The sequence below is a fragment of the Rhinopithecus roxellana genome, chromosome 2, assembly GCF_007565055.1.
Source record: "Rhinopithecus roxellana isolate Shanxi Qingling chromosome 2, ASM756505v1, whole genome shotgun sequence".
Classification (NCBI taxonomy): Eukaryota; Metazoa; Chordata; class Mammalia; order Primates; family Cercopithecidae; genus Rhinopithecus; species Rhinopithecus roxellana.
The window spans coordinates 45,807,278-45,833,347 of record NC_044550.1 but is presented as its reverse complement, the minus strand read 5'-3'; the positions used below and the strand labels follow the sequence as shown (position 1 = coordinate 45,833,347).

The window sequence follows — 26,070 nt, the reverse complement described above, 5'->3', positions numbered from 1 at the left end:
ACCAGATGGATTCACAGCTGAATTCTACCAGAGGTACAAGGAGGAGCTGGTACCATTCCTTCTGAAACTATTCCAATCCATAGAAAAAGAGGGAATCCTCCCTAACTCATTTTATGAGGCCAACATCATCCTGATACCAAAGCCTGGCAGAGACACAACAAAAAAAGAGAATTTTAGACCAATATCCCTGATGAACATCGATGCAAAAATCCTCAATAAAATACTGGCAAACCGGATTCAGCAGCACATCCAAAAACTTATCCACCATGATCAAGTGGGCTTCATCCCTGGGATGCAAGGCTGGTTCAACATTCACAAATCAATAAACGTAATCCAGCATATAAACAGAACCAAAGACAAGAACCACATGATTATCTCAATAGATGCAGAAATGGCTTTTGACAAAATTCAACAGCCCTTCATGCTAAAAACGCTCAATAAATTCAGTATTGATGGAACGTACCTCAAAATAATAAGAGCTATTTATGACAAACCCACAGCCAATATCATACTGAATGGGCAAAAACTTGAAAAATTCCCTTTGAAAACTGGCACAAGACAGGGATGCCCTCTCTCACCACTCCTATTCAACATAGTGTTGGAAGTTCTGGCTAGGGCAATCAGGCAAGAGAAAGAAATCAAGGGTATTCAGTTAGGAAAAGAAGAAGTCAAATTGTCCCTGTTTGCAGATGACATGATTGTATATTTAGAAAACCCCATTGTCTCAGCCCAAAATCTCCTTAAGCTGATAAGCAACTTCAGCAAAGTCTCAGGATACAAAATTAATGTGCAAAAATCACAAGCATTCTTATACACCAGTAACAGACAAACAGAGAGCCAAAGCATGAATGAACTTCCATTCACAATTGCTTCAAAGAGAATAAAATACCTAGGAATCCAACTTACAAGGAATGTAAAGGACCTCTTCAAGGAGAACTACAAACCACTGCTCAGTGAAATCAAAGAGGACACAAACAAATGGAAGAACATACCATGCTCATGGATAGGAAGAATCAATATCGTGAAAATGGCCATACTACTCAAGGTTATTTATAGATTCAACGCCACCCCCATCAAGCTACCAATGAGTTTCTTCACAGAATTGGAAAAAACGGCTTTAAAGTTCATATGGAACCAAAAAGAGCCTGCATTGCCAAGACAATCCTAAGTCAAAAGAACAAAGCTGGAGGCATCACGCTACCTGACTTCAAATCATACTATAAGGCTACAGTAACCACAACAGCATGGTACTGGTACCAAAACAGAGATACAGACCAATGGAACAGAACAGAGTCCTCAGAAATAATACCACACAACTACAACCATCTGATCTTTGACAAACCTGAGAGAAACAAGAAATGGGGAAAGGATTCCCTATGTAATAAATGGTGCTGGGAAAATTGGCTAGCCATAAGTAGAAAGCTGAAACTGGATCCTTTCCTTACTCCTTATACGAAAATTAATTCAAGATGGATTAGAGACTTAAATGTTAGACCTAATACCATAAAAACCCTAGAAGAAAATCTAGGTAGTACCATTCAGGACATAGGCATGGGCAAGGACTTCATGTCTAAAACACCAAAAGCAACGGCAACAAAAGCCAAAATTGACAAATGGGATCTCATTAAACTAAAGAGCTTCTGCACAGCAAAAGAAACTACCGTCAGAGTGAACAGGCAACCTACAGAATGGGAGAAAATTTTTGCAATCTACCCATCTGACAAAGGGCTGATATCCAGAACCTACAAAGAACTCAAACAAATTTACAAGAAAAAAAAAACAACCCCATCAAAAAGTGGGCAAAGGATATGAACAGACATTTCTCAAAAGAGGACATTCATACAGCCAACAGACATATGAAAAAATGCTCATCATCACTCGCCATCAGAGAAATGCAAATCAAAACCACAATGAGATACCATCTCACTCCAGTTAGAATGGCAATCATTAAAAAGTCAGGAAACAACAGGTGTTGGAGAGGATGTGGAGAAATAGGAACACTTTTACAATGTTGGTGGGATTGTAAACTAGTTCAACCATTATGGAAAAGAGTATGGCAATTCCTCAAGGATCTAGAACTAGATGTACCATATGACCCAGCCATCCCACTACTGGGTATATACCCAAAGGATTACAAATCATGCTGCTATAAAGACACATGCACACATATGTTTATTGTGGCACTATTCACAATAGCAAAGACTTGGAATCAACCCAAATGTCCATGAATGACAGACTGGATTAAGAAAATGTGGCACATATACACCATGGAATACTATGCAGCCATAAAAAAGGATGAGTTTGCATCCTTTGTAGGGACATGGATGCAGCTGGAAACCATCATTGTTAGCAAACTATCACAAGAACAGAAAACCAAACACTGCATGTTCTCACTCATAGGTGGGAACTGAACAATGAGATCACTTGGACTCGGGAAGGGGAACATCACACACCAGGGCCTATCATGGGGAGGGGGGAGGGGGGAGGGATTGCATTGGGAGTTATATCTGATATAAATGACAAATTGATGGGTGCTGACGAGTTGATGGATGCAGCACACCAACATGGCACAAGTATACATATGTAACAAACCTGCACGTTATGCACATGTACCCTAGAACTTAAAGTATATATAAAAAAAAAGTGGGTACTTTAAGAATTTCATGCACAATAAAAACTAACTTAACACTGGAATACTAAAGGGTTGGCTTATTACTAAAAACATTATTTCTATAATATTCAGCATTGTTGCCTATAAAATTTAGGTAACAGGCCAGGTGCGGTGGCTCATGCCTGTAATCCCAGCACTTTGGGAAGCCGAGACGGGCGGATCACGAGGTCAGGAGATCAAGACCATCCTGGCTAACACTGTGAAACCCCGTCTCTACTAAAAATACAAAAAATTAGCTGGGCGCGGTGGTGGGCGCCTGTAGTCCCAGCTACTTGGGAGGCTGAGGCAGGAGAATGGCATGAACCCGGGGGGCGGAGCTGGCAGTGAGTGGAGATTGCGGTCACTGCACTCCAGCCTAGGCACAGAGCGAGACTCCGTCTCAAAAAAAAAAAAAAAAAAAAAATTTAAGTAGCATTAACATGAGGTACTTGGGAACAAGTGCCTGCATATTCTTGTAACATAGGCCCAGATTTTCTTTACAGAAGGATTACTGGATATTTTCTCATCTGTATGTAAACACAGCAACGCCACATGACATCTAATTTTGCAGTGTAGTCACAAAATCCAATAAATGGGCTATGACCAAGAACATGGCCAGGAACACTAAATTTGCTATACTCTGGTGATTTTCCTATACAGCAAGAGTTGCTAGGCAGCTCTGCTAAAGGAATGCCTGTAATTAATTATAAGAACAGGCTTTCTTCTCTTATTACACACACACCGACACACACACACACAGACACACACACAATTTTTTCTGAGAGGAAAAAACAGAACTCAATTTCTGAAAACAGAATCTTTACAATGCAAAAAATTACATACGTTTTTATTAGTTAAAGTAAATTTCTAATAATTCAGACTAATTGTAAAATAAAAAATTAAAAAGTATCACCATGAAAGTGTTTTCTTAATAATTATCCATATAAGGAAAATTTATTTTTACATAATTCCCAAAGAGAGATGCTTAGATGTTGTAATCATCCATCTATTTATGTTATGGGGATAGAGATCCACATTAAAGCTTATTTAGACAGATGAATGGATAAAGAAAATGTAGTACATACAGTACAATGGAATATTATTCAGTCAATATAAAGAAAAAAATGAGTTACATGAGGCAACATGATCCTGGAGAACATTATATTAAATGAAATAAGGCAGTCACAGAAGAACAAATACTACATGATTCTACTATATGAGGTATCTAAAACAGTCAAACATATAGCAGCAATTGAATGGTGGCTGCTGGGCCTAGGGGGCAGGGGGAATATGGAGCTGCTATTCAATCAGTATAATGTTTCTGTCATGGGAGATGACTGAATTCTAAAGATCTGCTGTACAGCACTGTGTCTATAGTTAATACTATACTGTACACTTAAAAAGGTATTAAGAGGATAGACCTTGTGATAAGTGTTCTTATTACAGCATTTAAAAGAGGCTTATTTAATCATTTCCAAAGTACTAAAAGCAGGAGAAGTCATGAGACCTATGACTGAAAAAATTATGTAAAATCTAAAAGCAATACAATTTGGACTAAAGTATTAATAGAAATGGAAAATAAAGGTTAAAGCATACTCTTATAGTACTTACTGTTTGTGATACTGATTTAGCACCTAATGCTTTACATAAACACTTTAAAACAATTTCAGAATATTTTGTATGTTCATGTCCTGCCCCCTTAACTAGAATGTAAGCCCATCAAAGGTGGTATCATTTACACACAGTATAAGGATCAATATTTTCTTTCTATCAGAGTCACTGGGATTCATCAACACTCTCAGATGTCCCCACCAACACAGGTTTCATCAGAGGTGGATCAATAAATATTTACTGATGCTCATTCTGCTTTTTCTCAAAATATGCATCCACTTATTAGTTCAGTTACTTACAAGTTTTCTTAGAAGTTTTCTCACATACAAGTCACTTACATGTGGAAAAGATAAAAATGAATGCTCTCTTAAGGGTTAGTTCTGGCATTATTTGGAGAACTTGTCACTGCTCTCATTTAAAACAGATACCCTCACTGATACTGTTTACCAAATGAGGCAGATTTGTTACCTGTCAAGCCCCTTTTTACCACCACCAAAGAGGCTTTGTAGTTGTAACTTAAAAATGGCAATCCTCTTATCTCTGGTGACCAAATGGGACAAACTTGTCAAATGTACACTCTCTCTACCCACACACTGAAGTAGAATAGTCACAGATTACTACGAGTCATGCCATTATTGGTCTTTGGCTGATATTATAATTTATGTGTTCATATGTTTGGTGTCACAACAGTTTCATGTTCTGGATCAAAATGGCATAAGAAGGACCAAAAACTTTTAGCGAATTGGTTAACTTTTTGCCAAGTGGTAGATATTTAGTTTATGTGGTTTTATTTGTTTTATATCTTTGTGTGACATTAACTAATCTGTTTACGAGTCAGTTCATAAAAAAGGATTCATTACAACTATACTAAAATCTAAGGAAATCTAGAGCCCCATAAAATGACAGTAAAATATCCATTAGCCTATAAATTACTAATATTAAGCTTTTAGATAAAAGAAGAAAGCTTCCTTCTCAATAATGAAAAAGATAACCCCATCAATGAAAACAAGTACATGATGTTAAGGAAAATTTTTACTCAGTATCTACAGTATACTAGGCATTGGAATTAACAATAAGGACCAAAACACTTAAGAATTTACCTGAGAGAGACAATTATAAAATAATCAAATAAACTATGGTAAGTACTATAAACAAAAAGTATGGAAAGTACTACATAGTAATTTAAAAGCACATATTAGATAGCCATGACTTTGTGTGTGTTTGTGCAGGTGAGTGAGGGGTTAGTCAGGGAAGGTGTATCTGAGTAAATGATTATTTCTTTAAGCATGGTTTCCTTTGGCTCTCTGAATATATTTATAATGACTGCTTTGAAGTTTTTGTCTGTTAAGTCCAAAATTGAGAAATGAAGTAAAAATAGGAGTTTTCTGGGTGAAGAGGGGAGGATAACAGTCTTGCTTATAAAAGGAACTGCAGGTCTTATGGCCCTGAGGTAGAAAGGAGTATAGTGAACTGAAGAAGTTAAAGATCAGGATGGTTGGAATATAGAATGCCAGAGTGGCAGGCAGAGAAGTGAACAATCCATCTGGAGAGGTGGGCCAGGTAACGCAGGGTCATGTAGACTCTTGTGAAAAATCTGGGTCTTTTGGTTTTAATCAAACAAGTGACATGAATTGATTGGTGTTTTTAAAAGACCACTCTGACTTTACTGTAGAACATGGATTAAAGGTGGGGTGGCCAGCATTCAGCAAGAGAGATAAATAGGAAGGTCAATTTAGTTTTTAGTAATAGTAAAGAAACGTAATAAAATACCCACAGATTAAAGACAATAAAGCTATTCTTTCTTTAGGACAAAACCAATAGAATTTTCCTGCATAACAAATTATAAAACTTTCAACAGATAACATTCCAGTAACTAATAACTCTTGAGACAAAAGAATTTTAAAATCCACATTTAAAAAGAATAAACAATCTGTAATCAATACTTTTATGGAAAAATTTAATCATTTCTTTTATGGCAAATCACATAAACTTTTTTTGTGCCTCTGAGATCTGCATAAAGACAGTTTAGTCTAAACTCTCAGCTATATGATAAGAATATGAAGGCCCATGGAGTTCTGGTGAACTGCCTGAGGCAGCAAACATATTTGAGGACAGAACTACTGAAACATGAGTTAAATAAAAGAAAAAAAAATTTATTTCAGCACTTTTGAGATTCTTTCATTGCCTTTGGCTTTTGACAGTTTGACTATGATATGTCTGGGTATGGATATCTGTGGTTATCCTATTTTGAGTTTGTTGAGTTTCTTAGATGTGTAGATTAATGTTTTTCATCAAATTTGAGACATTTTCAGCCATTCTTTCTTCAAATACATCTGCTCCTTTCTCTCTCTCCTCTCCTTCTGATACTCCTGTTGTAAATTTGTTGGTGAGCATGTTGTCCTAAACTTCTCTGAGGCTCTGTTTGTTATTTTCTTTCTTCTTTGAATGACATAATTTCTCTTGATGTCTTCCAAGTTCACTGATTCTTCTCTGCTTTTTCAAATATACTTGTGAGTCCTTCCAATAAAATTTTCATTTCAATTATTGCACTTTTCAACTCCAGAATTTCGGTTTGGTACTTTAAAAACGTAATTTCTATCTCTTTAAAACCTTCTGTATTAGAGGAGACATTGTCATCACACCTTACTTTACCTTTTTTTTTTTTTTCTTTTTTTAGACCAGGTCTCACCTGTCATCTAGGCTGGAGTGTAGTGGCATAAACACAGCTCACTGCAGCCTTGACCTCCCGGGCAAAAGTGATCCTCGCATCTCAGCCTCCTGAGTAGCTGGGACAACAGGCACATGCCACTACACCCAGCTAACTTTTTTTCTATTTTGAAGAGACAGGGTTTTGCCATGTTGCCTAGGCTGGTTCCAAATTCCTGGGCTCAAGTGATTGTCCTGCCTCAGCTTCCCAAAATGCTATGATTACAGGTGTGAGCCACAGCATCTGGTCTTACTTTACTTCTTTAAGCACAGCTTCCTTTAGTTCTCTGAATATATTTATAATGGCTGCTTTGAAGTTTTGGTTGGTTAAGTACAACATCTAGGCCATCTTACAAGCAGCTGGAGCTCATGATTATTATTTGCTTATTTGTTTAGTGACTTGGTTGAAATATTTCATTTAAGTCTGTTTCTCCCAAAGTATGAAGCTTCTGATGTACCTCAGAGTATGCAGCCTTGAGCATACATAAAATCATCCTTCAGTGACACTGGCTTTAGCAGGGTTCTTCTTCTTTTTTTTTTTGAGACAGTCTTGCTCTGTCACCCAGGCTGGAGTGCAGTGGTGTGATCTTGGCTCACTGCAACCTCTACCTCCTGGGTTCAAGCAATTCTCCAGCCTCAGCTTCCTGAGTATCTGGGACTACAGGCACGCACCACCAAGCCCAGCTAACTTAGCAGGGCTCTTGGTCTCTTCCCCTGATCTCTGTGTTAAGCTTTCTGTCTTTCTTGATATTACAGCCAGATATTAGCTTGCCAGCTGATTATTCTACTGTTTTTGACAATGTCCTCATGCATAAATTGTACCACAGTCTGATTCAATTAAACGTAGGGTCCTTTGTGAGGTCATTTTTGAAGCCAGTCTTTGAGGTTTGTCTTATCCCATCAGGACTCCTCCTAGCTATCTGTCTCTGGCTTTCTCTGGTAAACCAGCTGCTATGCTTTTAGCTTGTTACTCTTAATTCTTAAGTGTTTGCCATTAAAATCTTCATTGTTCAGAGCCCCATTACATTGGAACTTTCCCGTACTCCATATAAAGTTAGTTCTTTGAGGAGTGCTTCAGAGCTACTGTTGCTAAGGCTGTCTCCCATTCTGGCCAAAATCTCTGAGTCATTGCCCTGGAGCCAGGTTGGGGATAGTGGCCTACTTCTCTTGGAGTGACACTTTTGCTTTGTGAGAAAGACACTGGTGAGGGTGGTAGCCTCTGGTCTTCTCAGCTTGTCTTTCTGATGTGGAACCTCTCTCCCCTCTATAAACAAAATGAGGTGAAAGCAGTTGAGGCCCTAGTATTTTTGGCCTGCTGAGTGGAGTGAGAGCTTTTGGACCAGATCTCTGCCCTATGAGAAGGAATCTGACAACTTCTTGATGGTACTCTCTAGAATTTAGCATCTGCAACATGGAGCTGAGGGATATAAGAAATACTGGCCGTCTGCCCCTCCTATGGAGATACTGTAGCCCTTGACTAGAAGCTGGAGGGAAACAGAGCCCCATCTTCCTGGCCACACATGGCTGAACTGAAGCTTCTGTTATGCTAATCTGGGGGTGCGGGGAGGCAAAAAGCAGGTCATGACTCAAGGGCCACAAATTATTTTTACCGAGATTTAGTAGCTTTTCTCAAATAAATGTTTTCTTGTTTGCTGACTTTTCATGTAACCTTAGGATAATTACCAGAGACTTTAAATACTTAAAAAAAAAAATAGTTTTCACTAATTACGGTTTCCTGCTGAGGATGGTTCTGTGGAGCTTCTCTCAGACCACCATTTAGGAACTGATAATTCCCACTCTGTATTTCTGAAGTACAGAGGTTACTGGCAAACTAGTATTATTGTATAAGTGAAGAATTAATTTTATTTATATAGGCATACCTTGGAGATATTGCAGGTTCAGTTCCAGATCACCACAATAAAGTGAGTATCGTAATAAAGCAAATCACACAAATGTTCTGGTTTCTCAGCATGTATAAAAGCTATGTTTATACTACACTATAGTCTACTAAGTACAACAGCATATGCCCAAAAATATACATGCCATAATTTAAAAATAATTTATTGCTGAAAAAAGTGCTAATGACCATCTGAATCTTCAGCAGGGTGTAATCTTGCTGTTGGTAGAGGGTCTTGCCTCAATGTGTATGGCTGCTGACTGATCCAGGGTGGTGGCTGCTAAACATTGGGGCAGCTGTGGCAGTTTCTTAAAATAAGACAACAATAAAATTTGCTGAATTGATAGACTCTTCCTTTCGCAAAATATTTCTCTGTTTGTTGGCACTTTACCCATAGTAGAACTTTCAAAATTGGAGTCAATTCTCTTGAATCCTGCTGTTGTTTTACTAAGTAATAATGTAAACACTTTGTTGTCATTTCAACAATGTGTCCAGTAGCTTCACCAAGAGTAGAGTCTATCTCAAGAAATTACTTTACTTGTTTATCCTCAAGAGGCAACTCTTCATTCATTTAAGTTTTATGATGAGATTGAAGCAATTCAGTCACATATTGAGGCTCTACTTCTAATTCCAATTATCTTGCTTTTTCCACCACAGTGACCATTACTTCCTCCACTGAAGTCTTGAACCCCTCAAGGTTATCCATGAAGGTTAGAACCAACTTCTTCCAAACTCCTTTTCATGTTGATATTTTGACCTCCTCTCATGAATCCCAAATGTTCTTAATGGCATTTAGATTGGTGAATCCTTTCCAGAAGCTTTCAATTTACTCTTTCCAGATCCATCAGAGGAATCACTATCTATGACACTATATAGCCTTACAAAATGTATTTCTTAAATAAGACTTAAAAGTCAAAATGACTCCCTTACCCATGGGCTGCAGAATGAATGTCATGTTAGCAGGCATGAAACCAACATTTATCTCCTTGTACATCTGGATCGGAGCTTTTGGGTGACTATGTGCATTGTCAATGAGCAGTAATATTTTGAAAGGAATGTTTTTCTGAATAGTAGGCTTCAACAATATGTTTACAATATTAGGTAGACCATGCTGTTAACAGATGTGCTGTCATCTAGGCTTTCTTGTTCCATTTATAGAGCACAGGCAGAGTAGATTAAGCATATTTCTTAAGGGCCCAAGGATTTTTGAAATGGTAAATAAGCACTGGCTTCAACCTAAAGGTATCAGCTGCATTAGCCCCTAACAACAGAGTCAGCATATCCTTTGAAGCTTTGAAGTCAAACACTGACTTCTCCTCTCTAGCTATGAAAGTTCTAGATGGCATTTTCTTCCAATGGAAAGCTGTTTCACCTACACTGAAAAATCTGTTGTTTAGTGCAGCCACCTTTATCAATGATCTTTGCTAGACAGGGATAATTTGCTGTAGCTGCTACATCAACACTTGCTGCTTCACCTTGCACTTTTTAAGTTATGGAGATGGCATTTTTCCTTAAATCACATAAACCAACCTTTGCTAGCTTTTAATTATTCTTCTCCAGCTTCCTCTCCTCTCTCAGCCTTGATAAAGTTGAAGAGAGTTAGGGCCTTGCTCTGGATTTGGCTTTGGTTTAGGGGGATGTCATGACTAGTTTGATCTTCTATTCAGACTACTAAAATTTTCTCCATGTCAGCAACAAGGCTGTTTTCCTTTCTTACTACTCGTGTGTTCACTAGAGTAACACTTTTAATTTCCTTCAAAAACTTTTCCTTTGCATTTACAACTTGGCTGTTTGGTGCAAGAGGCCTAGCTTTTGGCTTATCTTGGCTTTGGGCATGCCGTCCTCACTAAGCATAATCATCTCTCGCTTTTGATTTAAAGTCAGAGACATGTAACTTCCTTTTACTTCAACATTTCAAGGCCACCGTAGGGTTATTACTGGCCTAATTTCAACATTGTTCTGTCTCAGGGTCTAAAAAGGCTTGAGGAAAGGGAGATAAATGGGTAATGGCCAGTTGGTAGAACAATCAGAATACATACATTTATCAATTAAGTTTGCCATCTTAAGGGTGTAGTTTGTGGCATTCCAAAATAATTACAGTAGTAACATCAAAGATCACTAATCACAGATTACTAAATCAGATATAATAAAGTTTGAAATATTGTAAAGAATTACCAAAATGTGACATAGAAATATGAAAAAAGCTCCTGCTGTTGAAAAAAATGGTGCTGATAGACTTGCTCAATGCAGGGCTGCCACAAACCTTCAATTTGTAAAAATAATAATATCTGTGAAACACAATAAAGCACAATAAAGTGAGATATACCTGTATATTCAAAAATTTACTGAGTACTAAGAATTAGATACAGGGTTACATATTAGCTACCTAAACAAACTTTTAGAAGAAGATTTTTGTATTCTCTAACTTTTAATTAATAACTAACTCTATATTAAAATGGAATTGTAAGTCTACTATTTAAAAAAAATTAATTATGCATTTGAAATCACAAGAATCTCTTAAAATTGTTTCTGAGGTTATTTAAAATTTTAACTTTATAAATAAATCTTATAAAGTCTTTATACTTTAGCTCTTGGAACACATGATAAATCTTCTTGACAGATGCTTATTTAACTTTATCTTCTCTCTTAAACATATATACACCACAACACCATTATCAAACGAAAACCTGCTCATACAAACAGCGGGGACCAACTTACATTTAATCGAGCAGAAATTGCTGTGTAGAATATATGTATTTCCTCTATGACATTTGTATTGACATTCATTCAAAATCAAATTATTAATATGTACGTATAATCTTTTAAAAAAGAACATCATATAGGCAATTCTATATAAATTACATATTTTCTATTTATGATAAATGATTTTATCCTAGTAGATGTGAAAAAGTAAAAATCCAAGCATCCACAATATCAGCAAATGAAATGATCAAAGGATAATCAGGACACTCTAAATTTATTTTGAAACATTATTTATTCAATATCTTTAATTTTAAAAGTATAATGCAAAATGCTTTCTCCAAACATCTTGGAATGGCTTAAATATGAATTTGACATCTGATTTAAGCATCTGTGCCAATAACAAAGATAGAAAACTTACCTGCCAATACCTCCTTGTTGTACCACATATGACAAAAAGAAACAACTGGGAACTGATATTCTCCTATCTAATTTCACAGTAAAAACAAAAGGTAATCTTATCCCAAACTTAGAACATTTCATCTGACAAGCATGCCATGGATTACAAAAGGATTTAGTCAACAACAGAGATATCTCCTAAAGTATCATGATTTAGAGAAACTAAAACAAGAACACTATATATTTTAATTTTTAAACTTACCTGATATAAATAATCTTCAAATACAAAATAATAATCATCATTGCTTGCTGTCAACTTCACATCCTATAATTAAAAGTAGACAGTACTGAAAAGAACCCAAATGGATCTGTCTGTAGTACTAAAGCATACAATCAGTATTTAGAAGCATTACCACAATAAATTTATTACTTTTATCGTGATTAGATTAGATTTTACCATTGCTATATTTACCGAACTAATATATGTGACACATTATTTGACGTCGAATTCCTCATTTAAGGTCCCATTAGTAATTCTTTAATATTTATTTCAATTTTATCTCCTTTTAATCTAATATTTAGATGGCTTAAAGCTAGAAAAGAAAAGCAGATGCAAGCATAACATCCAGAAGCAATCATAACAATCTGGCCCCAAATTACTGTTCCAATATCACTGTTGAAGTCCACATTCTTGCCATTCCCACAAAAGACCAAATATCTTCCATGCCTTTGTGATTATTCACTTTCAAGTCACCACTTGTTAGTGAGAGAGCAGGAACATTGATTTTCTGCATTATGAGTTTAAGGGCCAGTTCATTGACTTCCCCTGGATAGCATATTAGTTTCCTTCTTTAAATATATTCCTATTCTCACTTTCTGACTTGAGTTTACCTTAATGATTTCTATGAATCTTCCTATGAGACTTTAGCCACTTTGAGCTCAAATGTCTTAAATGTTTTTTGTATATGTAGTACCACCACAGTGCTTAGCACCTAAATACCCAATACATGTTTGATGAGTAAAAATAAAAATGATAAAATTATATTACAGGAAAATACAATTAATTTCTATTAATAATTCATCAGTATATAGGTACCCCTCTCTAATAACATGCAAACAAATGAACAAAAGTCTAGAAAAATAAACTACAACATTCCCCCAGGATTGTTTCTGAGTATTATGTCCAGAGTTGGAACTTGCTGCTTGTGTGCTTTGGTGTAAAGAACATGAAATTCCAACAGATTTAACTAAGATTTGAAATCTAGTTCCACTACTTTTAGCTGTCAGTAACTCTGAGCCTAATCTCCATATACGTAAATGAGGATACCACCGCCTACTTCAGAAAGGATAGGTAAATGCCTAGCACAGTATCAGATAAAGAGTAGATATCCAGAAAACTTTTTTTAAAAAATTCACCAAAATTCCTTTTACTTATAATAGTGTTTATCTATTTATAAGTAAATATACATCTCAAACCTTACATGTATCCAAAAACTCCAGTTGTAAACTACATCATGCTTTTAGACCCAATATATAATCAATTCAACAAGTACTGATTGGCTGGGATAAAGGATACGAAAATCAAAACCAACAAACAAACAAAAAAGAAGACAAACAAAAAAGTGTTTATCATCAAGAAGTCTACAATCTCACTGGCGAGATAGTAAAAACATGGGAAAATCACAAAGAAATGTTACAAAAATCCATGGTCAAATAGTTCAAATGGTCTACAAAATTCAGCCAGGCTGTTGAGCCAAGTAGCAATCAGGGGAGGATGGAAAGAGTCATAGATGACTCTGGGGGTAGCAAATGTGTGCTAAGTCTGAAAAAACCATAATGACACAGATTAAGGAGAAAGAAATGGTCCAGCTTTCTATGTCAGAAGACAACCTAGACAAAGGTAGAGATCATGCATTCTCAACAGGGGGATACTATTGCCTTTGGGGGCATGAAAACTGGTTTTTGGAGGTCAACAAATTTTACATACTACAATGATATGTGGCCGACCAGAGCTCATCCCTACCCACCCAAATCTTACTTTTTGTTATTTACTTTTTCTTATTAGAGATAAGTTAATTAATCTTTCTCTCCAGGAGCGTGATAATGAAGAAAGGTTGAAAAACACTAGTAATGGTTGAAAACTATAGAATACATGGATACAAGGCAAGTTTGTTAAAAAAAAACAGAACCATTTAATAAATTAGCCTAGGGAGGGTTCGATGATGTTCCATACTCACAACATCATTGGCTCAGAACATCTACGACTTTCCATCCTCCCCTGATTGCGACTTTGCTCAACAGCCTGGTTGAATTTTGTAGACTGTTTGAGCTATTTGATCATGGATTTAGTAACATTGCCTTGTTCCATTCATCCCTTTAACCTTTAAAAGAATTCCACCTTGTTTTCAGTTAAATTTAAAATAAGTCTTTGCTATAGGGAACCATAATGAACCAGAATTTTTTTTAAGTGATCATTCCCTTAACGGCTGACTTTAATAATGTTTGGAGTGATCGGCAGAGCCCAGCTAAGAGACAGATATCTTCCTAAAAACATTCATGTTGTGCACAGGACAGATGCCATCAACAGTTTTATTCAATTCCTCAGGCACAAATTACTTCCTTCTTGGAACAGATTTGCCTTACTGACTCAAACTGAAATTCATGTTGGAGACAAAGAGAACTCTCATCCTAGTACTTCTTACTTTTTTGAGCTTTTTCACGTGTGAGTTTCCTTTCATTTGATTAGAAAAGAGGCTAACGGTCTTATAGCCCAAAAGATCTCTTACCATATGTAATTCGTGCATTACTGCTAGCCAACACGAATATTACATAGTACTACAAATGCTTTACCATCCATAAAGCATACAATTACATATTTACTGGCAACTCGTCCAGAACATGCTTACAAGCAAGAACCCTACCAGAACAATTTAACTATAACACATACTGCCTAAACATCCAAAGCTCACAACACAGTCCACTAGAATATCAACCGACCTGAAAAACCCATTAGCGTATTTTGATAAAATAATCCACTGAGCATAATAATTTGACCTCAAAGTTAATATTAGTACCTGTGATCCAAATCTAGTGAAAAACCTCTGTGAGATTCAAGACTTTCCGTCAAAGGACTGTGTTCTCTAAACTCTCATTTCCATTTACTGTAGAGCTTAGTGGTTAAGAATACAGTTCTGAAGTCAGATTGGCTAGGTCTAAATCTTGGCTTCACTACTTAATATGTTAATTTAAACAAATTTCTTTATCTCAATTTCCTCATTTGTAAAATAACAAAATAACTACTTTCTACTTTGTTACAACACACGTGTCACTATGTTGCTGGCTGCTGGTAAGTAAGGAAATGATGTTAGTATAACATGGAAATTGTATTGGTTCAGATGCAATTTTTATTAAGCAAGAGGAGTTGGAGCAGAGGCAGGAGAATTATAACCATCAGCAGGAAAAAAAAATTGTCTTCAGCTCAGCTGCTGCTGCACAGGCATGAGACTTTATAGTTGCATTTTAAGAACATTAAAAACGGACATTGGCACTGGGGCTTCCTCTCCAGAGAGGCACACTCCCAGCCCAGAACATTTCTCCCCTGCTGTTCTCTTGTGCTCACCTTAACAGTAGCTCCAGTGGCCCAGAGCACCACTTCTACTTGCATTATTTTAGCACTTCTGTATTATTATTTTTACACATTTTTAATAGCTCCTACCAGACCAGCCTGCCTGAGCTGATTCTTCTCCCAGGCTACCAATGATTGCTTTTGTTAGTACTATGATTACAAAGTTGCAAAAATTGTGAGTGGATCTACCCCAACCCTGTTTTGTCCATAAGCTCTGTTATTTTTAATGTGTGGTTTTACAGAATGCAAGTTTTTTTCCCCAGAAAAACAATGCATTTATAATTCACAGCCTAAATGTTGGTATCTGCTACTCTTAGGTAGTTGTAGGCATTAAATAGTAATCTATGTAAAGGGTTTGGAATACTGTATGGCACAATAAGCAGTCATTTGTTAGTAATAGTTATTATTACCCCTGGCCATGTTCTATTCAGACAAATTTTCAGGTCCTCAATATGTAATCTTCTTTTCCCCATTTCTGAGACCTGTAATAACATGCCTTTCTCCCTTATATTTCAAATCTAAATTTAAAATCTAAGACTTTTAAGCTGCCTAATATTAATTCAAAATTATTCATATCCTATATTACACATAAAGTGTTAGCTACACCAGACCAATCTGGTTCAACTTTTATGTAACACAGTTATAAGCTGTTTTTTAGTTGCCATGGACCCCAAGGTTGAAGGTCATGTAACCTAAGCATGCCCAGATGAACCAAGCATGCAACCACAGGTGGAACCTATGTGACAGGACTAAGGAGTGGGGTCTGAATTAAGAAGTGGACACCACACGGCAGTATCCAGGATTCAATCAGATCAAGCCCTGGCATCACCCCATGGCGGGATCCAATCTGATCAAACCTTTCTAGCTACAAAAACCCAGTGATTTGGTGCTTGGCTTTCTATTGTGTACTGGAAAACGGACCCTGTTTGGCTCAGTGATGAAAGCATTAACTCAGCTCTCAACTTGATTATCAGATGCTTGGAGGCAAAAACGCAATGTATCTCTACCTTAAAACTTCAGATATACTTAGCCATATGTCTAGAAACTAAAAGAAATTAAAAATTAAAAATGACTTCAATATAAAGAGAATATACAAGTAGGCCCTAAAGAATCATAAGATAAAAATACCCGGTTTTGCTTTTCAGTTGCCTTTTTACTTTGTTTGTGTAGAAAGCCTGAATTTAGAGATATAAGAAATGCTTATTATCTTCATCAAAAAGTAGGAGGACTAGGAAAGAATCATGAAGACAGCTTCAAAGGGAAAGAAGATAACACAGAATGGAAACTGCAAATTTTGAACATCAACTTTATATGTATACATCTAATCACTTAAAATTATTTTTCAAGGTTAATATCATTATACATAGTACAGGCTCTGCATACTAAAGAATCTCAATTTTTTATGATATTAATGAAAAGGAAAAAACTAAGTTGACTTTTACTTACTTTATAGATTAGACTGTCCACCAAAAGGTCATGTTGTATCACATTGGTCTTAAGCTGCTCATAATACAAGACATCCTAAATTTAAAAGTAAAACAAAAAAATTAAAGGTCAATCACATTTATAAAGTCAGCCTCAAATTCAAATAATAATCAATAGTATTCTAAACACTAAGAAGGGCAGGAACTCAGTTTTATTCACTACTATAACCCTCATGCCTAACAGTAGATGTTCAACAAATATACTTACTCCTATCACTTAGGATAACGTCTGGCACCTAGTGAGCATTCAGTCAATATTTGCTAAGTTAACTATAAATTAGCTTTAATAGCAAATACAGCATTTATTGAGTATTTATAGGCACCAGGAACTATTTTACCCACTTTACAAGAGTTAACTCATTTAATCCCAAACCAACAAAATGAATTAGGTCAGTGATTATTATTCCCATTCATGCTTGAGAAACTGAAGCCAAGAGAGAAAAGTAACTTGCTATCCAAGACCATAAAGCTAGTAAGATTTAACCTCAAGAAACCTGGCCCCACAACCTATACAAAAAACTCAGAAGGATTACTTTATACTGCCTTTCTAGTACCTAAATTATTACAAAATAAAAAGTTTAAGCATAACAAAGCACTCCTGGTAGTAAAAGCAATCATATAGCATATAAAGTAAGTCAGCTTTTAATATTAGAATATGGTCCCATATGCTTGAGCTCAGGAGTTTGAGGTTACAGTGAGTTATGATTCAGCCACTGCTCTCCAGCCTGGGAGACAGAATGAGACCCAATCTCTAAAATAAATAAATAAATACAAAAATATGGCCTCATAATATTATAAAATCTTATTAACTGCACAATTATGAGGTTAGGCTAATGTTTAGTGTAATAGAGAATAAGAAGTGGAAGAGAGGGAAAACGGAAAGTGGAGAGAATAAGGGAGGAAAGAAAGTGCGAGGAGGGACTAGAGACAGTAATCAAGTTAAGCATCAGGTTCACAGTTGGTCGGAGCATTAAGGATGAAGGTAGGGATCAACTGGGTAATAGTTATGCTAACAAGAGATGGAAATATTATCTCATTGCTTTAGCTGACCCATGTATTCCTCCAAATCCCTCCTTTCACCTCTCAGGCACATTAGCCCTAGCCTCCTCTCAAACCCAAAGGCAAAATTTAGCACACGCGGATCTGTATGACTCCTGACCTCACAGAAGAGTTGTGGGATAGAGTCATCTGGGATAAGGAGGAATATTTACTGCATATAGCTGCCTTGCCAGGATAAAATCTGACTCTATGTTTCCTGAAATACGATTTCTACATTACGAAAGATGTTTAATACGTAGCTCTTTGGCTTGAGTCAAAGTGCTCTTTGCCTAACGATGATCTGGGCCTTTACTGGCTATTTTTAGCCATTTAAATTTTAATTAAAAAGCCTTAATTGGTTATCATTGATGTTTTCATTTTTTAACTAAAGCAAAATTATTTTACTATTTTATTTATCTTCCATTGTATCTACTGAATTCATCTCTCTGGCTAGAATGCAGGCTCCTTAATGGTGGAAACAGCACCTAATTCAAATATCAATTCCTGCCAGTGGGCATAAGTAAAGTAATGCAAAAGCTATGTTTAGGGGTTTGCCTCTTTTTAAAAATAAGTTTAAAATTACAAACTAATATATGACCATGAAAATAAGTGAAACAATCTAAAGTAAAATAAAGAAAAAGTTAAGCATCTTTTCTCCTTCCATTCAACTGTCCCAAAATAACTAATATTATTTGTATTGGGTATTGTATTTGTGGTGTTATTTGTAATTTGTATTCTTCCATGCTTATACCTATCTCCATGCTTATATGACTATGTAATCATAGTTGGGCGTTTGTGTTGTCGTTTTTCAATATGAAATGGAATCATACCATACTCATTATTCAGCTTCTCTAACCTAATGCTATATCATGGTTTTCCTTCTTGTTAAACAATACACATTTAACTCATTCTTTTTAATAGTTACATGTATTTTAATATTTTTAAAGCTGTGGTATAGATTTGACACAATTTGTTTAATCATATCCCTATAGATGGATACTCAGGTTGTTTGTCCCTGCAAATAATGTTGTAATAAATATCCTTAGGCACTATGCTTTTATATCTACAGAATAAATTGGCAAAGGCAGGATTATAGGCTGAAGTCTGTGTGTATCTTTCTTTTTTTTTTTTTTTTTTTTGAGACAGAGTCTCGCTCTGTCGCCCAGGCTGGAGTGCAATGGCACGATCTCGGCTCACTGCAAGCTCCGCCTCCCGGGTTCACGCCATTCTCCTGCTTCAGCCTCCCAAGTAGCTGGGACTACAGGCGCCCGCCACCACGCCTGGCTAATTTTTTGTATTTCTAGTAGAGACGGGGTTTCACCGTGTTAGCCAGGATGGTCTCCATCTCCTGAACCTCATGATCCGCCCACCTCAGCCTCCCAAAGTGCTGGGATTACAGGCGTGAGCCAACGTGCCTGGCCAAGGCTGTATGTATCTTAAACTGGGCTACAAATTGCCTGACTAATCGCAGAAAAAAAAATCAATTCGAATTCCCACCAGTAACATGAGAGCACATTTTATCTATGTACTCACCTCTTTTAAACATTTTCATGCTTGAGAAACATCTCGATGTATTGATTTGCACTTTCCTAACTCATAATACAGTTGAAGAACCTTTCATATATTTATCGGCCATTTGAATTTCCATTTCAATGATTTGTCATTCATAACATACACCTATTTTTCTAGTAGATTATCTTTCTCTTAATAATTTGTTAGATTTGTTGTTTATAAGGAAGATTAACTGTCATTTGTAATGCAAAAATGTGTTACTTGATTTTGGTTTATGGTATAGATTGACAATTTATTTTTCTGTTTAGTTTTTGTGGGTATATAGTAGATATATATACTTATGAGTTACATGAGATATTTTGATATAGGAATGCAGTGTGTAATAATCACATCAGGGTAAATGCCTCAAGCATTTATCTTTTGTGTTACAAACAATCCAATTATAGTCTTTTAGTTATTTTTAAAAGTACAATTATTTTTATTATAGTCACTCCGTTGTGCTAGCAAATACTAGGTCTTATTCACTTGTTCTATTTTTTGTAACCATTAACCTTCCCCACTTCCCCTGCACCTGCACTACCCTTACCGGCCTCTGGTAACCACCTTTTTATCCTCTATCTCCACGAGTTCAATTGTTTTACTTTTTAGCTCCCATGAGTAAGTGAGATCCTGCAAAGTTTGTCTTTCTATGACTGGCTTATTTCACTTAACATAATGACCTCCAGTTCCATCCATGTTGTTGCAAGTGACAGGATCTTACTATTTTTCATGGCTGAAGAGTATTCCGTTGTATATTTGTACTACATTTTCTTTATGCATTCCTCTGATGATAAAAATTTGGGTTACTTCCAAATATTGGCTATTGTGAATAGTGCTGCAATAAACATGAGAGTGCAGATATCTCTTTGACATACTTATTTCCTTTCTTTTGGGGATATATGTAGGAGTGGGATTGCTGGATAAGATGGTAGCTCTATTTTTAGTATTTTGAAGAACCTCCAAATTTTTCTCCATAGTGGTTCTGCTAACTTACATTCCCACCAACAGTGAAGGAGGGTTCCCTTTCCTCCACATCCTTGCCAACATACATTGACCATTTTTAAAAAGTACTCTAGGGCTTTGGGTTTTCTTACTAGATTTGGGCAAGGCTCCCCCACCACATGTTTATACAAATATTTTCCTAATTTTATTTCTAAAATTGTCAATTAATTTTTTTTAATATTTATAATCCACCTGGAATTTATTCTTGTACCTAGTTATCAAAAAGTCTGTTTTCTTTCAGAAGGATGGTCAATTATCAGCATCATTTATTAAATAAACCATGCATTTGCAATTGAAATAAAATGCTAGACCTGGATCTATTTATGGACTCACCATTCATTATTTTTCATAATTTATCGGACTATTCTTAAACATTTAATCTCCATGAGAACTTTAAGATAATTTCATCCAGTTAAAAATAAAATTAATTCTCTAATAAATTTGTTTTGGAAAAACTGACAAATTTTATAATATTAAGACTTTCCTGTTTTTATGAATGACATTAAGGCTCTCCACCCAAGAATGATTCAGATCTCAGCTGTGTGACCCTAGGTAAATTAACAAGCTTTTCTGAGCCTCAGTAAAATGATGAAAATAACAGCAACTTTTCTGTAGGTTGATGTGAGAAATAAATGAATTAATACATGTAATATGCTCTGAATAGTATCTGGCACAGGGTAAGTGCTATGTAAGAGTTAAATATTATTGCTCTTTATAGAGTATTATAATTTTCCTCATATGGATCCTGTCCTGCTAAATTTATCTTATAGATATTTTAATGTTTCTACTATTGAAAATGAGGTATTCTTTCACTATTATATTTCTAATTCATTACTGATAATAGAGAAAAGGCTTGATTTTGTATATCTATCTCATATCCCTCTGTTTATAATTTTTAAAAAATCTGTTGGGTTTTCTGGGTATACAGTCATGATCATCTGCAAAGAAGATGGCTGTACCTCTTCTTTCCCCAAACATAAACCAACTCATTTCCACATCTTCAGCTAGGACCTCAAAATCTATGACAAATAATACTGGTGAATAATCACTGCCTTACTCCCAATTCTAATGAAAAGAGCTTCAACATTTCTGTTTAAATTGATTATTGGCTTGGGGAAATAGTTGTATTATTTTTCAGTAATTCATTTAAAGATTTGATTACAAATGGCTGCAAGTTTTATTAATGTCATTTGACAACTATGACATAATTATAACTACTTAAAATATATTGGCTTTCCCCAATATAACCCTTTTAATGTCTATTAAAATATAAAGTAAAATTTAAAAACTTAATGATATTTGCATCTAACAAAGATATTATATACATAAGAAATAATTATTTTTTATACCTTTCCTTGTTCTCTTGAATAACATATCATATAGCTTAACAATATTAAACCTTTAGTGTGTGTATATATATATACATTTTTTTTTAAATTATACTTTAAGTTCTGGAGTACATGTGCAGAACATGCAGTTTTGTTACATAGGTATACACGTGCCATGGTGGTTTGCTGAACCCATCAACCCGTCACCTACATTAGGTGTTTCTCCTAACGTTATCCCTCCTCTAATCCCCTACCCTCTGACAGGCCCCACTGTGTGATGTTCCCCTCCCTGTGTCCATGTGTCTTCATTGTTCAACTCCCACTTATAAGTGAGAACATGCAGTGTTTGTTTTCCTGTTCTTGTGATAGTTTGCTGAGAAGGATGGTTTCCAGCTTCATCCATGTCCCTGTACAGGACATTAACTCAACTTTTATTATATTTTATTGAAAATTTTATTGGATGTTTAATATTTCCGGCTAGAAGATAGAAGTATAGCAGTAATCCAGATACACAAGTAACCTAACCTCAGAGAGCTTTAGACTAAATCAAGACCTTTGTTATCTGGTGACTTAGGCATAAGTTTGGACAGAGTTCTTAAGAGTTCAGCTGTTCTTTATCAACCACTGAGCAGTATATTTTATTGACACATGGACAAAATCATATACCTCATGATCCCTTTATTTTTTCAAAACAAAATTTTTATGTGGATTTCAAATTGTGAGTTTTCTCACAAATGGATGCAAATAGTGAACTGAACTAAGTAAAACACATTATTTTCCCACCCAATTAATTATAGTGCTTAAAGATCTAAAAGCATCTAAACTAGTTATAGGGCTGGTTGCTGCCTGAATAGCAGGAGAGTATGCAGTTAATAATTTGTACTCATACAAGGATCCCCACTCACCAATTTGAATAACTAAAGATGGTTTCCTAAAAGATTAGACACAACTTAAATGCTATGAATAAATTAGTATCTATGACTTTAAACAGGTAACAGTGCTTAGACAAAAATCTATTCTAAATTCTAGAGGTAAAAAAACATATCGGAGAATCTGAGACCTAAAAGAGACTTTGGAAATATCTAGTTTCTGTTCTGAATTTTCACATTTAAAAAATGAGATCTGGCCAAGTTAACTGTCATAGCTGGTGACTGAAATAGTTTCCATAATCCTCAGTCTATGCTATTGGTTTCAATAGTTTTTAGTGTAATTTATCCATGTAACATGAGAGAAAAACATTGGTAGGAAAGTCAGAATTACACCATATGCTTACAATCAATGAGACAAATTTTTATGTTAATATTTTAATTTATCTGATAAAATATATAAGGATCTATAAAATTTAATGATTACCAATATAAACAGAATATTTTAAAAGACTATTTAGTATAAGCTCTGGTAATGTATATATATGTAAGAGTAATACATCATGATTATAAAAAGCAATCTTTGAAAAACAAAGTAGCCCAATTTTTAGCATCGGAGAATATTTTAATTTCAGTACTTTTTTGGTATTTTACACAGATTTACACTGTCTTAACTTAAGAAAAACAAATACACTCTTGGGAAATGAAAAAACCCAAAGAATTCCTAACAGTTTATAGCTAATTGTAAGATGAGTAGACAAAAGGCAGAGAAGGCATTTCAGGGAGAGAACAACATGGTGCAAAGACAATTCAACGTGTCTTGTAGAAAATAATGAGGTATAGATTATGCCTTTTCTTTTAGACATCTGATATATTTTTCTTTTAGACATATGATATATTTTTGAATCTGATATATGTGAAACATATAATGGAGTTCTCTAGCCAGGGTTCCCAATCCCCAGCATGCAGACTGGTACCAGTCTAGTCCGTGGCCTTATAGGAACTGGGCCAGATGGTGAGCGGTGGGCCAGGAAGCATTGCTGCCTGTCAGATCAGCAGTGGCATTAGATTCTCATAGGAGTGTGAATCCTATTGTGAACTGCACATGAGAGGGATGTAGGTTGTGTGGTCTTTATAAGAATCTAACTAATGGCAAGATGGCCGAATAGGAACAGCTCCAGTCTCCAACTCCCAGCGCGAGCGACACAGAAGACTGGTGATTTCTGCATTTTCAACTGAGGTACTGGGATCATCTCACTAGGGAGTGCCGGACAATCGGTGCTTGTCTGCTGCTGCAGCCTGACCAGCGAGAGCTGAAGCAGGGCGAGGCATCGCCTCACCAGGGAAGCACAAGGGGGAAGGGAATCCCTTTTCCTAGCCAGGGGAACTGAGACACACAACACCTGGAAAATCGGGTAACTCCCACCCCAATACTGCGCTTTAAGCAAACGGGCACACCAGGAGAATATATCCCACACCTGGCCGGGAGCGTCCCACGCCCACGGAGCCTCCCTCATTGCTAACACAGCAGTCTGCGGCGATCTAACCGCAAGGCAGCAGCGAGGCTGGGAGAGGGGCGCCCGCCATTGCTGAGGCTTAAGTAGGTAAACTCAGCCGCTGGGAAGCTCGAACTGGGTGGAGCTCACAGCAGCTCAAGGAAACCTGCCTGTCTCTGTAGACTCCACCTCTGGGGACAGGGCAGAGCTAAAAAACAACAGGGGAAGCAGCAGAGGCCTGTGCAGACATGAACGACTCTGTCTGACAGCTTTGAAGAGAGCAGTGGATCTCCCAACACGGAGGTTGAGATCTGAGAACGGACAGACTGCCTGCTCAAGTGGGTCCCTGACCCCTGAGTAGCCTAACTGGGAGACATCCCCCACTAGGGGCAGTCTGACACCCCACACCTCACAGGGTGGAGTACACCCCTGAGAGGAAGCTTCCAAAGTAAGAATCAGACAGGTACACTCGCTGTTCAGCAATATTCTATCTTCTGCAACCTCTGCTGCTGATACCCAGGCAAACAGGGTCTGGAGTGGACCTCAAGCAATCTCCAACAGACCTATAGCTGAGGGTCCTGACTGGCAGAAGGAAAACTATCAAACAGGAAGGACACCTATACCAAAACCCCATCAGTACGTCACCATCAGCAAAGACCAGAGACAGATAAAACCACAAAGATGGGGAAAAAGCAGGGCAGAAAAGCTGGATATTCAAAAAATAAGAGCGCATCTCCCCATGCAAAGGAGCGCAGCCCATCGCCAGCAATGGATCAAAGCTGGTCAGAGAAAGACTTTGATGAGATGAGAGAAGAAGGCTTCAGTCCATCAAACTTCTCAGAGCTAAAGGAGGAATTACATACCCAGCGCAAAGAAACTAAAAATCTTGAAAAAAGAGTGGAAGAATTGACAGCTAGACTAATTAATGCAGAGAAGGTCATAAACGAAATGACAGAGATGAAAACCATGACACGAGAAATACGTGACAAATGCACAAGCTTTAGTAACCGACTCGATCAACTGGAAGAAAGAATATCAGCGATTGAGGATCAAATGAATGAAATGAAGCGAGAAGAGAAACCAAAAGAAAAAAGAAGAAAAAGAAATGAACAAAGCCTGCAAGAAGTATGGGATTATGTAAAAAGACCAAATCTATGTCTGATTGGGGTGCCTGAAAGTGAGGGGGAAAATGGAACCAAGTTGGAAAACACTCTTCAGGATATCATCCAGGAGAACTTCCCCAACCTAGTAGGGCAGGCCAACATTCAAATTCAGGAAATACAGAGAACGCCACAAAGATACTCCTCCAGAAGAGCAACTCCAAGACACATAATTGCCAGATTCACCAAAGTTGAAATGAAGGAAAAAATCTTAAGGGCAGCCAGAGAGAAAGGTCGGGTTACCCACAAAGGGAAGCCCATCAGACTAACAGCAGATCTCTCGGCAGAAACTCTACAAGCCAGAAGAGAGTGGGGGCCAATATTCAACGTTCTTAAAGAAAAGAATTTTCAACCCAGAATTTCATATCCAGCCAAACGAAGTTTCATACGTGAAGGAGAAATAAAATCCTTTACAGATAAGCAAATGCTTAGAGATTTTGTCACCACTAGGCCTGCCTTACAAGAGACCCTGAAGGAAGCCCTAAACATGGAAAGGAACAACTGGTACCAGCCATTGCAAAAACATGCCAAAATGTAAAGACCATCGAGGCTAGGAA

General features: G+C 36.6%; 1 protein-coding gene and 1 non-coding gene across 3 annotated transcripts in view; both read right to left on the bottom strand.

The window, feature by feature from the left end:
• The window catches only part of TBC1D19 (TBC1 domain family member 19), a 174,860-nt gene that overhangs the window by 52,316 nt on the left and 96,474 nt on the right, over window positions 1-26,070 (bottom strand). For both annotated transcript variants that reach the window (XM_010368898.2, XM_030925828.1), the window contains 2 exons: window positions 17,035-17,109; window positions 12,226-12,288 (listed from right to left, as the gene is read on the bottom strand). In XM_010368898.2, coding sequence (XP_010367200.1) covers window positions 12,226-12,288; window positions 17,035-17,109 — 138 coding nt within the window. The remainder of the gene's footprint in view (window positions 1-12,225; window positions 12,289-17,034; window positions 17,110-26,070) is intronic.
• On the bottom strand, window positions 4,412-4,491 carry LOC115896250. The gene has a single exon (XR_004056152.1). It is a non-coding gene; the product is annotated as a small nucleolar RNA SNORD74 (small nucleolar RNA).